Source organism: Xenia sp. Carnegie-2017, unplaced genomic scaffold (assembly GCF_021976095.1).
Source record: "Xenia sp. Carnegie-2017 unplaced genomic scaffold, XeniaSp_v1 HiC_scaffold_6, whole genome shotgun sequence".
In the NCBI taxonomy this organism is placed as follows: domain Eukaryota; kingdom Metazoa; phylum Cnidaria; class Anthozoa; order Malacalcyonacea; family Xeniidae; genus Xenia; species Xenia sp. Carnegie-2017.
In genome coordinates, this window is record NW_025813526.1 from 5,566,241 (window position 1) to 5,583,848 (window position 17,608).

Consider the following 17,608-nt stretch of genomic DNA (forward strand, 5'->3'; position numbering starts at 1 on the left):
GAATACGAACCCAGATTTTGGTAGATTATCATCTATAGAAGCGGTTGTCAATGGGAATAGAATCATTGTATTTGGATTTTAGTTTTTTAAACAAAAAGTTTTTAACGCTGTTAGGATAACCGTTCCAAGACATGTAAGATTTGATTATTTCAATTTGTTGAAAAGTGTTTTATTGCTACAAATTTTGAAGGCACGGTGATAAAGAGATTTTACCCATGCAATTTTACGATGAAAATGTTCGAAGCTAGAGAAGTGTGAGTACTGACCAGTGTGGGTGTCTTTTCGGTAAATGTCAGTTCCGTCAACTGAAATTTTTATATCTAGAAAGTGAATTATGCCATCGTGAAATGTATCAACTGTGAATGTGAGATTGGCATCAAAACTATTAAATTTCGATAAGACAGCGCAAATATTGGAGGGTTTAATCAAAACAAGCGTGTCATCAACGTAACGGTTATAGAATTTTATTGTGCCATCATTAATGAGATCGAAACTATTGATTTTCAAATTCGGTTAAAATAATATTAGCAAGGACAGGTCTAATGAGGAACCCATAGAAACGCCGTCTTTTTGGGTGTAAATGGTGTTATTAAAAGAAAAGGCAGTTTTGTTGCAGCAATCTAATATGAGTTTTTTTAATGTAGACTTTTTTAAAGTTGTTGAAATTATGTGTTCATCGCAAATGCGGTCTAAAATGATTTTGACTGTGCGAGACAATGGAACGTTGGTAAAAAGGGATTCAACGTCGAATGAAACAAATTGATAGCCTTCGAACAGATGTTTAGGAATGTTATTAATATTAGTTACGTCAAAAGAGTCAGAAAGGGAAAAGGAATTTAGAGTGAGAGGATATAGTAGGGAAGATAAAAATTTGCCAACGTTGTAGTGAGGAGTGTTAGTAGTGTCAATTATTGGTCTGAATTTTGGTAAAGTATCATAGAGTACCAAAGACACACAAGAAATATGATCTTTGCAAAATTCAGACCAATGAATTTTTACTAACCTCACTAACACATTATCCTTTCTCACTATCGATTTGTGCATTCATTAATAACATTCTAACATCTGTTCATTGAAGTATCAATTTTGACGTTAATTTGTCTCGCACAATCTAATAATTTTTAACTTTAAAAAGTCTACATTAAAAACTCATTAGATTGCTGCAACAAAACTGCCTTTTCTTTAATAACACCATTTACACCCAAAAAGACGGGTTTTAGGATCATATAATTTTAACCTAATTTGAAAAATTAATAGTTTTCGATCTCATTAATGATGGCACAATAAATTCTATAACCGTTACGTTGATGACACGCTTGTTTTGATTAAACCTCCAATATTTGCGCTGTCTTATCGAAATTTAGTTTTGATGCCAATCTCACATTAACAGTTGATACATTTAACGATGGCATAATTCACTTTCTAGATATAAAATTTCAGTTGACGGAACTGACATTTGACACCCACACTGGTCAGTACTCACACTTTCTAGCTTCAACATTTTCATCGTAAATTGCATGGGTAAAATCTCTTTATCGTGCCTTCAAAATTTGTAGCAATAAAACACTTTTCAGCAATCAAATTGAAATAATCAAATTTACATGTCTTGGAACGGTTATCCTAACGTTAAAACCTTTTGTTTAAAAACTAAAATCCAAATACAATGATTCATTTTCTATTGATAATCTACCTAAAATCTGGGTTCGTATTATCTTGGCATGCGTGTGCATTTCTCTTAAAATCCTGTTTTAAGAAAATACAAAAACATCTTTCTCAACTGGTGAAATTTATTACTATTTATGACACTAAAAAACTGTCCTATTTTGTCTCTAACAAGGACAAACTTCCTTCACTTTCTTGAAGTAATCTTATATACAAAATAACTTGCCCTGGCTGTGGTTATACCTACATTGGCATGACACAAAGATGCTTGTATGTACGGCTCAGAGAACATGCAACCAGACTCAAGACTAGTGCAGTTGGCCAGCATTTCTCTGAGTGCAAAAACGCTCAATTCCTGGCCACTCTACAAAACCTGTTCTCACAACTCAATGATCTCCCTCCACCCTCCCAGAACTCCCTCTCCTATAGAAAACCTTGTATTCAACAACTATAAAATACTTCACTCAACCAAATCTAACAACTACCACATTCTTGCTTTTCTTGAAGCACTACTCATTAAACATAACAAACCTTTTCTAAAGACAGGACTTAAGGCTAGCAAAAAATTACAACTCTTTTCTTAATTTATAACACACTCATTCTACCAGTCGGGTCGGCAGTTTCAATTCATCCTTTTGTAATACACCTCTTCCAACTCATTGTAAATATCACACTATTTAATTTCTATTGCTTATTTCCGTTTACTTATTTCATGCGTTGTAAATTTATGTGTATGTTTGGTTTTAAATATCATTCTGTCTGAGGATGACTTTGAAATAAAGTCAAAAATTTACAGTTTCCTTCTCGTCTAGTTTTGATTCATATTTTGCAATCTCAAGATGTCTTTTTTCTTCGGAATTTGTTTTATATTATATACTATATTTAATATGAATCTATAATTAACTACATAGTTGCCTGCAAGCGTTGACCAAGTTAAGGCTCTTACAGACGAACAAATTTTCTATGACAAAACTCTATGTTACCATTTTTTTGTGACAAATGTCCATGTGTATGTGCAGCAAATTTTCTATGGCAAGTTTTTCATGTGGCATATTTTCTTTCACACCGTCTGTACCAATCAAAAAATTTTGTGTGACAAATGTTGCGGCCCGCGATATAATAGCACAGCATATATCAAAGAGAATACGCGGGAAAATCAGCGATGATCAAAGTAAACAATCGTCGGCTGTTCAGCGATGCCATATTTGAGTAAACACAAACGGATGCTTGCTTGTGGCATAGGCATAACACTATTTATGCAATACGAGTACTCAGAGGCACTTAAATCGCCGTTGGTGGGTTCGTCAATGGGCCACACAGGAACGTCGACAAAGACAAGGTTTTGCATGTAATCTAATCCAAGAACTCAGAACAGTCGATGATAGAGCCTTCAATAATTTTTTCCGGTGAGTTTCGAAGTTTGAAACAGAGATTGTTCATAAACTATTTTTCGTAATTTAAATTCTAAAATTGCTTGGTTCTTTGTTTTGAAGAATGGATGTCAGCCTGTTTGACGAATTACTAGAAAAATTGAAGCCACTCATTACAGGAAAAACACTACTATGCGTGAATCCATTCCTGCTCACGACAAGTTGTGTGTGACGCTGCGGTTTCTCGCTTCGGGAGAGTCCTATACACAACTTAGATATACTTTAATAGTATTAACCTATTTTAAATTTATTTCTGTTGTTATATAGATTTTTAGTGATAATACCCACTGAAGTGTGGTGTCTCATTTTATTTATATTTTATTTTCTTGAGATCTAATCTCACTACTATAAAGCGTGTGCATGTTGACCTTGCAGTAAAATCATTTATGTAGCTGGGAGAATCAACAGCAAAGTATTTTTAACAAAAATTATAAAAAAAACTGATGAGACAAAGGCAGGATTTAATTGTCATGGCTATGAAAATTGAAAATGATTCATTGAACTGTCCATGGCTGTCTGGCTAATTCATTCTCTGAGTATTGTGATAAGATATGATTTTGTGCAAAACATTAAATATTTTATGACTGTTCCATGTTTTTATGCGAAACCTCATCATTTTCTAAACTATGTGAAACTTCATGCAGTTTTGTTATCTGACTTATATTTCTTAAAAATTGCACTAGATTGGATTAACACTCCAATCTCTTATAGTATTGTAAAAATAGCGCTAGATGAGATTTAGATTCTAATCTCTTATAGTAAAAATGGTGCTAGATTAGATTCACATTCCAATTTCTTACAGTAAAAATGATGGTGGATTAGATTCACATTCCAATCTCTAATAGTATAAATGGCACTAGATTCGATTCATTTCGTGCAAATTTATTTCAATGGGTGCTTTGACCATTATATGCCGTGCTTTGATCATTATACACGGTGCTTTGACCGTTATACGCGGTGCTATATGATTAAAGATAGTAGAGACCTTACGATTAAGCGACTGCAACGGCAACGGCAACTCTAGGGGACTGGAACGGTCGCGCGGTTGACGTTGCCGTTTCCCGTTTAAATTTAACCTTACGATTGCATGTGCTAATCTGCTTACGACTGCATGACTTTTGTGTGTAAATAAAGATTCATTAAATTTTAATATGCCGAGTCTTAGGGAAATTACTGTGTTCGCTCATGCTTTGAACGCGATAGATGACGAAGAATTTGCTCTGCTATACGATGTGAATAAACCCAAAAGCCCTAGGATACCATTTTGGCGTTATGAAGACTTCGATTTAGATCGAATGACGGATGATGAATGTTTAGCAGAATTTCGCTTCTTTCGAAATGATATTTACAACCTTGCTGAAATATTGGAGTTGCCTGGGGAAATAAAATGCTATAATGGACTAAAAGTAGACAACATTGAGGGGCTATGTATTTTTTTGAAGAGGTTTGCTTATCCGTGCAGATATGTTGATATGATTCATAGATTTGCCAGACCTGAACCTCAGTTGTGCATGATATCGAATCAATTTCTGAACGTAATTCATGAACGATGGCATCATTTGCTCACTGATCTTAACCAGGCATGGTTGCAACCAGAAAATTTAGAGGAATTTGCCACAGTTATACACCAAAAGGGTGCAGCTCTTAACAACTGCTGGGGGTTTATCGACGGGACTGTTCGTCCTGTTGCACGACCAGGTCGATTGCAACGTACACTTTATAATGGACACAAGAAAGTTCATGCTATTAAGTTTCAATCCATTGCAACACCATCAGGCATGATAGCTAATCTTTATGGTCCAGTCGAAGGAAAAAGGCATGATAGCGCAATGCTTGCCCAATCTGGTATTCTCAACATGTTGCAGCAATATTCATTTAACATGCAAGGGGATATTTTATGCATATATGGTGATCCTGCATACCCTCAGACCACAATTACAGGGCCCTTTCCGAGTAGCTGTAGTTACAGAACAACACAAACAATGGAATAAATCTATGAGTCAAGTGAGAATAGCTGATGAATGGTTGTTTGGTGACATTGTAAATTACTTCAAATTTGTAGACTTTAAAAAAAATTTGAAAGTACGTTTGAGTGCAGTTGGGAAAATGTATGTTGTGTGTGCTCTTATAGAAAATGCAAGGGCATGCCTGTATGGGACAACAACAGCAAAATACTTTGGCATTGACCCACCAACTATACACAATTACTTCATGTAAATGATTAAAAAAACGCCATTGTTCATAAGAAATTGTTTCAAAACAGAACATTAATAAATGGATTTAAATGCAAAAATTTAAACATTTGCACAATAGTTGTAAAATATGAAAGACAGCATGAAACTGCATATACTTTTTTACATATTTACTTTAAAAAACTGAAACAGTTGAGATTTGTAAACAAGTTTACTTTGATCTGTTATCATCACAGCATAAACAAAATAAGGAGGCTGTTCTCTGGTAATAGTCTATGTCATTGCTCATTTTCCAGAAGTTAACTTATTCAAAAGGGCCATCATGCATGAACTTTGCTCCTGCTGGTGCCTCATCAACTGCATCAATTGCTGTTGTTGAGTCCTTTGCAGTTTGATAAGCTGATTCAGCACAGAATTATTTGATTTTGGGCTACTTCCATTGCTTCTTTTCTAAGTTTCATGTCATTTTCTTTTAATTCATAATCTTTGTCAGTTTGCTGCTGCATTATTTCCAATTCCTTTTTCTTCAACTCAGCCTCTCTCTCACTTTTTTCTCTTAAATACAAAACCATGTTAGAACCACTACTGCATTTTCTTTTGGCAGTTTTAACCTCAGAATCAGTAAACTCTGATCTCTTGCGAGTTTCACCAAACGATTCAAGGGATTGCTGTCTCATTTCAGCTGCCTGACTGGCTTCCTCCTCAAGTTTTCTTTTCTTTTCCTTTGATGCTCTTTCGTGCTCCATATCAGCTTCATGAAACAATGTAATAATTTCATCCATGCCAAGATCTACTTCATTCTCCTGGCATATTCCACTTGCAAGATTTTCATCACGTATTTTCTTCTTATGTTTCTTTTCAAGCACAGCATATTGATCACGTACGGACCTTTGAGTTACACGAAAAGTTGGTGTTTCCAAAGAATTCAATGAAGTAGCTATCTTCATCCATGCTTCTCCTCTTTCAGGAGATGCTTTCTTACTGCTCCATGGTTGAATCAACAAAATTTCTCGTACAAATATCTGATCATGCAGCTCAGTCCATTTCATAGGAACACTAATTGAAAAGAAAAATACGATTTCTTAGCAAAATAATGTAACCTCGAAGTATATTGCAGTTAAATAATTCATCCTTCAGAGTTATAATAAAAATATAAACAGAAATACAAAAGCAAGTGAAGCTTTGACTTAACATGATATTTTAAAGCCTCAATACTTGTAAAATTATAATAAATAACTAGTCTAATATCAAAACAATTTACCTTGATGTTGTTCTTTCAGAAGACATCGATTGTTTGTGCAATTTATCGATGCCGTTCTCGCACAACGTCAAATTAAAGAGAATGGCGTCGGGCACGCTTAGCCAGAACGGCACTATTTTGATCGGCGCATGCGTACACGTATTTACACCCACGTTGCCGTTGCCGTTCGCATTGCTGTCGGTAGAACGTAAGGTCCATAATAGATGAAACCGAACCTTCCACAAGCCAGACAAACGACATTCTTCAAGAGCGACTATCGCTTTTTAACCCACGAAGGTCTAATAGCCGCAATAGCACACGTGCTGCATCTAGAAATGCGACTGGGAATATTCGTAAGCATTCATTATCATAGAGCCATCCTTGGACACCGACTTTCGTCTGCTTGGCTAAGCATCTAGCTCGCAAAGCACCATCGTCGCTGGTCAAGGAGATCCTATTTAAGGCCAGGCTAGGAGTAAAAAAGATAAAACTCGACATGGAAGATGAAGAAAATGTTGTCAGTAAAATAACATTAAATTCATTGGACGACAATGTAAGTCATTTGTGTCTTCCTCAACTTAAGACAAGTGGTGGCATTGAAATGATGCACTGTGCTCCCAACTGTTGTGAATTGACTGTGCTTGATTGCTCATAGAACGCAAAGGACCTTCGTGCAAATTTGGGTGGCGGTCAAGGTAAGATATCGTTAAAGAGAAAGTGGGTTTGTGATGTAGCGATGTTGAACAATTGTTTTAAGTCATATCTGTTGATTTGAAAGTTGGGTTGTTGTATAAATAAGTCGAGTGCGATGTCTATTGTTTCAGTTAGTGGAATGTTAGTAAAGAGGCTCTTGACATCAAAGGAAACGATATATTTGCTGTTGATGTCTTGGTTGTTGAATTCGTCGACGAAAGTGAATAAGTCTTTAGTGGTGTAATCGTTGGAAACTAAAGAGCTAAAGGCTCTTTTCCACTCATCGCAAAATGCTCTCGCTGCGAGCTTGCGAGGAGTATCAGCTCGCGCTGCCAATTTCCACTCTTTGCTTTGCTTCATAATATATTACATGGCGGTTTGTTTTTGCTTACAATATGGCGGCCGTTGTCAATCGCCGTATTTTGTTATTACTGTATTTAAGACGTCGTATGCGAAGATGCAAGAAGTATAGAAAGCGTTTTTGGGTTAGGCCGATATTCGAAAGACGACAACAGCATGGGGAATACTTCAGATTGGTAAAAGAAATGAAAGAAGAAGATCACGAAAGCTATTTTGCCTACTTCAGAATGCTCCCTCGACATTTTGATTTTTTACTATCTCTGGTCGCGCCTCTTATCTCTAAATGCAGCACAAGAAGGGATGCTATTTCTCCGTCAGAAAGGCTTGCTTTGACTTTACGTTATTTGGCGTCGGGTGACAGCCCTCAAAGCTTATCATTCAGCTACAGGATTGGTATGACAACAGTACATAAAATAATTGGTGAAGTTACAGAAGCAATTTGGTCTACTCTCTTTAAGAAAGGATATATTAAAGCTCCAGAGAGTTCTTTTGAGTGGGAGAAAGTAGCAGAAGAGTTCGAAAAAAGGTGGAACTTTCCTCACTGTTGTGGAGCAATGGATGGAAAGCACATTAGAATGCAAGCTCCCCCATCAGCTGGTAGCAGATATTTCAACTATAAACTGTGGCATAGTATTGTCCTACTTGCAGTTGTATCAGCTGATTACACTTTTCTCTTGGTTGATGTTGGTGATTGTGGTCGTCATAGTGATGGTGGTGTTCTGCAGAATTCCCAGTTTGGTGAAGCACTAGTAACAAATCAACTAGGTCTACCATGCCCTAAACCACTTGCTGGTGCCCATCCAAATGGAAAGATTCCTTACATGTTCGTGGCCGATGAAGCATTTCCATTAAGATGCAACATTATGCGTCCTTATCCAGGTAAACACCTGACAGAAGAAAAAAGGGTTTTGAATTACCACTTGTCAAGGGCAAGAAGGATTGTTGGAAATGCTTTTGGCATAGCCGCATCACGCTTCCGCATCTTAAGACAAGAAATTATTGCCCATCCGAGCAAAGTGGAAGCAATTTCCAAAGCAGTGGTTGCTTGGCATAATTATCTCATTATTTCTGAGCAACACGTACCTGCTGGATCTAGGATGTATTGCCCACCAGGATTTGTAGACAATGAAGACAGGTAAAAAACCTTCGTACTAGATTTGAGAATGATTCTAGATCTTTTTTTTAAATTAACATACTCTAGATTTTGTGTTGTTTTTACTCGTTGAAAACGTGTAAAATGACTCAAGCACACGTAAGATGTAACGTGTTGTAAATGTAGTTCAATATCGAATTTCACTTCATCTAGAGTTACATTGTAATTATGAGAATATTTAGCTGATTGACAACTCCTAGTTTTACTCACTTGATACAACTGTATACTCCATCCAACAGGCTTTTAATTATTTCTCTTTTAATTTGAAGATCAGGTAATTTAGTTGCTGGCCAGTGGAGGCATTTAACAGAATGTGAGGCTACACTTCAGTCACTGAATAGACAAGGAAGCAATTTTTTTACTAAAGATGCTGCACAAGTTCGAGAAGAGCTTACAAATTACTTTTGTTCAGGAACAGGTCAGGTTTCATGGCAGTTGCAACATGTTAGGTCAGATGGAAATGACATAAATGAAACCAATTCTTTATAATTTTATACCTTGTGTTAAATAAGCCATTACAGTCTTTATTTAGCAAATAGGGTATGACTTTTGTTTTGTTTGTTTTGTGTAAAAAATAAAAATAAACACAATTGTACTTTAATTTTGTTTTTCAATTTTGCATTACCAGATTGCTTTGTCAATTAATTGAATAAATTTAGATGCACAATTACACTTATGATCAAATTGATCCACAAGCTTTTGTAATCATTTAATTTTTTTCAGTTGTACACTTTAAATAGTTATAACACAAAGGTATTTACATAAACAGGATGTTTTGCTACCTCATATATTAATTATATAAATTAACAATCAACAATTAAACAAATTCAATCAACATAAAATGTTGAGAATACAACCTCAACAAGCAGAAATGAGGGTTGGTCAATATTTCAAGATCAATCTTCTGAGAGTGGCAACTCACACTCCATCTGAAACAATACTTCTGTGATTTTCATTTTTGCCAAAGCTTTATGATAATTGTCAAAGCTTCTCAGTGTGTGGGCAATTGAATTTCCAAAAGAAGCTTCTGCATCTGGTTCACTTGAGCTGACATTACAACTTTTCTTTTTATTATCTTCCTTTAACAATTTCAAGATTGCTATATCAATTTCCCGATCAACATTTTTTTTCTTCTTCACTGGTGATTTATTCACACCAATTGATAATTGATCATTGTGCACTCTTTTTAAATCCAAGTTTTGTGAAATAGTTTGATTGTTGTTTGTTACTTCAGAAGAAGCAACTTCCAATATGCTACTGCATGGTAATGATGAATCAATTATATTCATTTCAATGCTTTCATCTGTCTCAGAAAAACCAGCTCTTTCATTTTCACTGCATGTTGACACAAAACCAATGTTACCCGAGCTAGCTCTGTGTGAAATGCAGTCTCTAACAAACTGCATATGGTTGAACCACTTCCATCTAATAGCTTTCTTTCTTCCTGATCCAGATGGATGTCTTTCACGTCGGATGTTTTCTGAAAACGTGTCACGAAGTCCTTTCCATTTTGTTTGACAAACGTGAACTAAATATTAAAAATAATGTCAGGACCCACAAAGCAAGGGGTTAGTTGTCATCATTTTTCAAAACATCTGGAATGTAAAAAGTATAAAACCAGAAAGGAAAACGCAAATAATTAAAAATTTCGAGCACACTGGGAAAGAAACTAGCAACACCTGATAAAATTGTAAAAGTTAAAACTTCATCTAACCTGGAAATTCCAACTCATCAGCGACTTTCTTCCACGTATTCTCTTTCATTCCTTTATTCTTGTACTCTTTATAAGTGACATCAAAGAGCACTCTATATTTTTTAACACTTTCCACCAGTATTTTAATCTTCGCGTCGGTCCACACGGATGCTTCACTGTTTACAGCCATTTTGGTTTTAAGACTAGTCACGTGATATTTTCAACAAATTTTATTGGCTAATGGACATTTAGTTCGCGCGATGAAAAAATTTTGTTGAAATATTTTAACTATGCTCCAGCTCATGGTTAGCTCGCTGCGAGTTACTCGCAGCACTCGCAGCGAGCTTGCGAGTACGTTTTGCGATGAGTGGAAAGAGCCCTAAGTATAGGTATTTCGATAGTTTGTAGTTGTAAGAGTTTATGGAAGAGACTATTGGTCTTAGTGGAGGTGGTGTGCTGTGGTCTACGTGTTTATAGAGTTTAGGGAGGCCATAGAACCTTGCTGGTTGTGAGCCTGAAGGAAAGATCTTGGAATAGGTGTTGTTGTCAACAGAGCCCTGTTTTTTGAGTTTCCTAAGAAAGCACTGTAGTTTAGCTTCTCGAGAGAGTGTGGGGTCTTTGTCTAGTAATTTAACTTGGATTTAATTTAATTTAATTTAATTTAATTCTTTTGTTCTTTTGTTCTGCCCCTTTTTGACTACGGCGATATAATATGGGGAGACCGGGGCAACACCACACTTATGACAGAGCTACAGATCCTTCACAATAAGGCTGCGCGAATCATTTTAGATCTTCCCCCTACTGCTTCCGCGAGCGATGCACTTTCAAGGCTCCATCGGAAACCTCTAGAAAGGCGGAGAGCCGAGCATCGTGCTATTTTCATGTTTAAGGTAGTTAATAACCATTTTATGCACACTTTTCACTGCTGTTTCAACAGTAACTATAATACACGATCAAAGCGAAATATCCGCAAATCATTCGCACACAGAAGATGGGGGCACTGGATAACAATAAATTTTGCAGCGGACGTTTGGAATGCCTTACCCCTTTCCCTAAGATGTGCCCACCTTAAGCCAATTTAAGCGTGGTATCAAAAAAGCACTATTTTAATTAGTTTCGTTTTTAGCATGTTAATTTTCAAATGATGTAGTTTTATCTTCATATTTTTTGATGTGTATTCTCTCTTTTTATTTTTAAGTAGTTATATTATATTTAGTTACTTTTTAGAGGACCCCTCTGTAAACCACTTTTTAGTGATGTTGGCATCCTTAATAAAGATTAGCTATTATTATTATATTTATTGCTAATAATTTTTAAACATGAGCTATTGTATACTTCTCTGTCCATGATGACTACTCCGTTGCCTTTGTCTGGTTTTAACAATATAATGTTCTTATTATTCCTAATGTCCTTTAGTATGCGATGTTTCTTGAGATCTGATGGTGCGGAGTATATGAGGAAATGTAGCTTTGAGCAATGTGGATGAGTTCATTCTTTACGTGGATGTAATCTTCTTGGTTTTGGAGCTTGTTTTGTATAGTGTAATTGATCCGTTCAAATGTTGCGAGGATTTCAGCATCGTTGAGTCTTGGAGGTCTTATGGAGAAGTATAGTCCGTTCTTGAGTAGGTCGAGTTGATCAGGTTTTAGTTTATGTGAAGACAGATTTGTGAAGGTTTCTCTGTGTGTGAAAGGTTGCGTTTTGTTACGTGTGAGATTCTTTAACTTCTTTCTGTGGTTACATAAGAGTGTGTTTATCTTTTTCGTAATAGTCTTAGCTATAGCCTTTTCTAGAATGTGCCAGTCGACTGTATTTAGTATTGCTTTGAGTTTCGATGATATCTTGTCTATATCATTCTCAAGTTTCCTCTTTTCTTTTGACCGTTTTAATACAGCAGAGCGAAGAAATCGCTTACGAATCGCATGGACATCCCGGGCATTAACATTTGGAAGAGGGAAGCAAATAAATTTCGGAAAAACTTCAAATGACTGACAATCCCTCAAGAAATTCACATCGAGATCGTCTTTGCGTTTCTTCGTTGATAGCTTCTCAAGTGATCGAAAGTCGGACAGGGAAACCTTCCCTTTGTATTTATGTGCCAAGTCTTGTATGATATTTCCATAATTTCTTAAAAGCACGATAGATATCAGACATTTTAAATTAACGACGAGTTTTTTTATCGTAAACATGTTTGGCATGCTTATGCCATCTTCAGTACATCGAGTGAAGGTGATGCTATTTAAGCATAATCACCTTATGCATAATCACCTTAAGCATAATCATATTATGCTATTATGCTGGAAGTTAACAAAACGCTTCTGTGTTGATTAAAAAATCAAATTGGTCTTCTCATCTTACAAAATAAAATCTTTTTACTTTTAAAAACAGTATTCCATCTCTACTCAAATCTTGCGTGGTTTATGAATTTTCATGTGCGGGATGTAATTCCCGTTACATTGCTGAGACAACTCGCCATCTCTCCTTTTTCTCTTAAACTGAAAGAAGCGCTCTACATTAAAAAACTCAAACCAGACCTCAACAAACAAATATACCACGTTAATACAATATTTAACCTATAATATAATATCTAACACTAATTCTGTAATTTAATACACTTAAAGGGGTAGTCTGACCTTAACACAACTTTCGCTCATATGAAAGTATATATTGTTCTTACCTCTCTCGCGAAATCCTAGGTTTCCAATTCAAATTTAACTCGAGAAATAATGCTTTAAATGTGTGTATTTTTGTATCGCCATTGTGTACATGCAAGCGAAGCCGCAGTCCAGCAGCGGTTTTTCGTCGTGACGTCACTGCGCGGTTTGGCGGGTATACTTAAATACAAATCACAATACAAACACAGATTTAAAGACGCAATTGTCTCACTTAATTTTATTACCATTGTAAAAATGCCCTACTGTATGGTACCAGGATGTAACAATTGTTCGAAGAAAACCAAAGGGAGCGAAATATCATTTCACCGATTGCCAAACGACAAAAATCTTCGTCGAAAGTGGCTAAGTCGTGTCAGACGCGAAAATCTACCGAAAGCAAATTCATGTTACGTTTGCAGCGCGCATTTTAGGCCTGATTGTTTTCAAAACTCCTTAAAAGAGTTATTTAACATGAAAGCAAAGAAGACGCTAAAACCTGGTAGTTTACCGTCCATATTTCCATTCATAAAACGGAAACAGGAACGTGAGTTGTCAAGCAATAGAGCCCAAACAAGAGAAAAAAATGCACGACAACAGGTACTGTACTTTGTAATTCAAAAAATTTAAACACCGTTGTCCTTCCATCATATACTTAGATGTTCTAATGTCTATTCTATGTAGGAAGTGTGGAGCTTGTTAGAGCAGAGTAATGAGCCTAGAGAGTCCTCCAATATTGAGCATATGGAGGATACGACTGATGTTGATGTTACAAATTTCGGAAGTGTTGAAACACAATGCGACCAAAAATTTTCGTCGATGAAATCCAATGTGATATGATATCAAAGCGAAGCATTGCTATTCAAACCCTTGCCCACGGAAAAGAAAAAGAAAGGGAAAACGTTCCAAAATTCATAAAGGACCTCCTTTGAAATCAAAAAATGTAAACAAAGGTAGTCAATTAAAATGTAAAAAAATAATGGCCCAAAATGAAGTAATGGAAGAAAAAGAAGAAGAATCATTCAAGACAATTAACAATGATGCAACATCTTCAGACAGTTGTGGGTCATCAGGAAGTGATGAGGACTATTTATGCCCGGAAACTTGCACTGATGATGAATCTGACTCAAGTGACATTGAAGGGACACTTAACAATGAGAAAAAATTTATTGTGTTTGAAAGTATGCTTGATCAGTTGTTTATCAATTGCAAAACATGTGGTTCTCTTTGTGACATTGAAAAATCTACAACTGGCAGCATGGTAGAAGTAAGAGCAACATGCAACAAAAATCATACCCATCATTGGACATCACAGCCTTTGCTTCACAACAAGCCAGCTGGAAATGTTTTGATTCCTGCAGCAATAATATTAACCGGGGAGACTTTTGAGCCAATGAAGCAATTTTCCATGGCATTTAATTTGACTTTTGTGAATAAGTATCAATTCTATAAAGTTCAAGATGAAATTGTATTCCCAGTCATAAATTCAACCTATGAAAAGCAACAAAACAATTTATTGCAAATAATAAAAGAAGCTAAGGCAATTAACTTATGTGGTGATGGACGATCTGACAGTCCTGGGCACAATGCCAAATATGGAACTTACACTTTAATGGACGAAAGTTCTGGAAAAATTCTTGACTTCTCCTTGGTTCATGTATCAGAGGTTTCTTCTTCATATGCCATGGAAAATGAAGGTTGTCAACGGTCTCTCAACAAACTCATCAACCAAGATGTGAAGATAAGGTCATTGACAACTGATCGTCATGTTCAAATCACATCTGAGTTGAAGAAGAAATATCCTTCAATAATCCATCAGTTTGATGTGTGGCATTTGTCAAAGTGGGTTACCAGAAAGTTGTCAAAAAAAGCCCAGAAACATGAACCCCTACTCAAATGGGTGCAGTCTGTATCCAACCATTTGTGGTGGTGCTCTCAGTCTTGCAAGGAGATGCAGATTTGTTGCAAGAAAAATGGGTTTCCATATTAAATCATGTTGTCAATAAGCACAAGTGGAAGGAGGAAAATACTTTAAAAGTGCCCATGGTCGGCTTTCTGAAAGAAAACAAAGAAAAACAAAGTGGTTAGAAAATGGCTCTGCTGCTCATGTTGCTTTAGAAGAAATCGTACTTAACAAAAAACTATTAAAAGACTTAACAAAGCTAACAGAATTTCACCACACTGGGGAACTTGAGGTTTACCACTCACTTCTCCTAAAATACTTACCCAAACGTCTTCACTTTTCGTACAAAGGTATGCTTGCAAGAACCAAGTTGGCAGTGATAGACCACAATGTAAACACTGGCAGAAAACAAGCACAAGTTCAATGTGGAAAGCAGCAAGGGGAAAAGCGATATAATATCGTGTTCCCAAAAGGGCGAAAAAATTGGGTAGCCAAGCCAATTATGGCGAGTAAGTCATATTCTTTTGTGCAAGGTATGATGGAAGATGTCTGCTGTTTTAATGTAAAAAATGTACATTACAAGATTTCTTTACCAGCAAACATTCCAAGAAATATTGCATCCATAGAAAAGCCAAACAAAGAAAGTGTTATACAAGCACACAAATCAAGAATGGGTAAATAGTCCCCAAAAATATTTATGTATATATCAATATTTATTAATAATAAGAGAATCTCTAATAGTAAAGTAGCCCAATTTTTTGTTTTGCTATGCAAATTCATTAGCAAAGGCACTTTTCAATTATGTACACCAAAATCCTTGCATAGCACAAATAAAGAATTGGTTTGGCTTGGCCATTATAATTTGTATTTATTGTTCATTTACTAAATCCAATTTATATTTTTATTTATTAGTAATTCATCATTAACGATACTTATAAATATGGCTATAATAATTTACATTACCATTATTATTCATCACCAAATTTAAAACCCTCAAAGACAAAGTCCTCTTCTAGACCTGGTGGTGGGAAATGTGCTCGAATGCAGCTAACAGCACAAGATGGTAGTGGTACTCTAATTTCCTTGCCCAATACATTCCAACACCATCGAACCAGTTGCCTGTAAGCCACATGTCTTTGTCTTTTGTGTTCAGGTCCTTCTTCAGCTCTTGAACCATAGTGTTGTTTGTACTCACTCCATGCCAGTCGTAATACCCAATAATTCAAACAAAGATTTCGAAAAACAGGATTATCTGTAATACAGTCTGGAGTATCTATTCCCTCAAATTGTGCTGAGTCTTCATTCATTGTTACAACAGCTGAAATTTCTTTGCAACAAACACATTCTTCCACCCTATCCATGATTTGACAATGGCTACATGTGCACCTATTCCGGTAAAATAGCAACTAAATAATCATTTTATATCAAAATATTTAAAGGTTGAAAACTCAAGCGTAATGTCATATTCGAAGTACGCGTAACATAATTCGGCAGCGTAATCCGTGCTATGAAACATGTAAAAACAAAAACGACATAAATTGCAGAAACGAGTAAAATAATAGTATTTACCAGAATTTATCCTGAAGTCTGTTTGGTTCCGATACGGATTCAGTCGATGATGCAGCGGCAACTTCGTCGGAGTCGTCCATAGGCTCGTCGCTAGAGTCTGTTTCAATCGGCTCATAAGCATATGGTTGAATCATGTTTTGATCGTTAACCATTTCTTCGTAGTGTGAAACACTGCTTCCAGAATAATTACTAGAGGAATCGTTTGAGTAATCCGTATCCATTGCGCAAAATAATTTAAAAACTTAGAAAATAAAATGCAACTATGAATATGCTTATGCGTAATATCTACTTTTGCTAGTATATTTTGTCTTATGTTGACAACGATCACCGCGCAGTGACGTCACGACGAAAAACCGCTGCTGGACTGCGGCAGCACATGTACACAATGGCGATCGAACAAGAGGCAAAATACACACATTTAAGGCATTATTTCTCGAGTTAAATTTGAATTGGAAACCTAGATTTCGTGAGAGAGGTAAGAACAATATACACTTTCATATGAGCGAAAGTTGTGTTAAGGTCAGACTACCCCTTTAACGATAGTCACATACACACATATATATATATATACCATGTAAATAGCATAATCACCTTCACTCAATGTACTGAAGATGGCATAAGCATGCCGAAACATGTTTACCATAAAAATGTTCATTTAAAATGTTTGATAATGTTGACTATGTGTGTATAGTAAGACATCTAAGTCATGGCACTATAGTAAATACATCAAATGCCTGGTAGCCTCTTAGTTGATAAAATTTTATGTAATAAATAAGTGGATGCCATTTCACATCTCCATAGAATTTATATGTGAGAAATTGTCTCCATCATGCAATGATTTTTCTTTGTTGTCAATTGCTCTTTCATTTCTTGCTTCATTTTGTTTGTCTCTGCAGTTTGAAACATCTGCCATTTTCCCATTATTAAGCAATTGTAAAGTCTGTCAGCATTGTGTAGACATCACTTCCTGTTGAATATTACTTCCGCTTATAATGTATATATATATATAGAGGACATTTAGATAAGAGGGCACTTAATAAGAACTCTACATGGTGGTAGCGA

The 17,608-nt window shown here is 35.9% G+C and overlaps 4 protein-coding genes across 4 annotated transcripts; 2 read left to right on the forward strand and 2 right to left on the reverse strand.

The window, feature by feature from the left end:
* The first annotated feature begins 7,612 nt into the window (after window positions 1–7,612).
* On the forward strand, window positions 7,613–8,716 carry LOC124456995 (protein ALP1-like). Its single transcript, XM_047007293.1, has one exon. It carries the CDS (start codon window positions 7,613–7,615, stop codon window positions 8,714–8,716), a length of 1,104 nt encoding a protein of 367 aa, XP_046863249.1.
* Window positions 8,717–9,626: 910 nt separating this feature from the next.
* On the reverse strand, window positions 9,627–10,613 carry LOC124456996 (transcription factor Adf-1-like). The gene is made up of 2 exons (XM_047007294.1): window positions 10,445–10,613; window positions 9,627–10,258 (listed from the first exon to the last, which is right to left on the reverse strand). The coding sequence occupies exons 1-2, from the start codon at window positions 10,611–10,613 to the stop codon at window positions 9,627–9,629; spliced, it is 801 nt and encodes a 266-aa protein (XP_046863250.1).
* Window positions 10,614–14,053: 3,440 nt separating this feature from the next.
* Window positions 14,054–15,064, forward strand: LOC124456997. The gene has a single exon (XM_047007295.1). It carries the CDS (start codon window positions 14,054–14,056, stop codon window positions 15,062–15,064), a length of 1,011 nt encoding a protein of 336 aa, XP_046863251.1.
* Window positions 15,065–15,710: 646 nt separating this feature from the next.
* LOC124457682 lies at window positions 15,711–16,849 on the reverse strand. The gene is made up of 2 exons (XM_047007888.1): window positions 16,547–16,849; window positions 15,711–16,363 (listed from the first exon to the last, which is right to left on the reverse strand). The coding sequence occupies exons 1-2, from the start codon at window positions 16,765–16,767 to the stop codon at window positions 15,946–15,948; spliced, it is 639 nt and encodes a 212-aa protein (XP_046863844.1). The 5' UTR covers window positions 16,768–16,849; the 3' UTR covers window positions 15,711–15,945.
* Window positions 16,850–17,608: the final 759 nt, after the last annotated feature.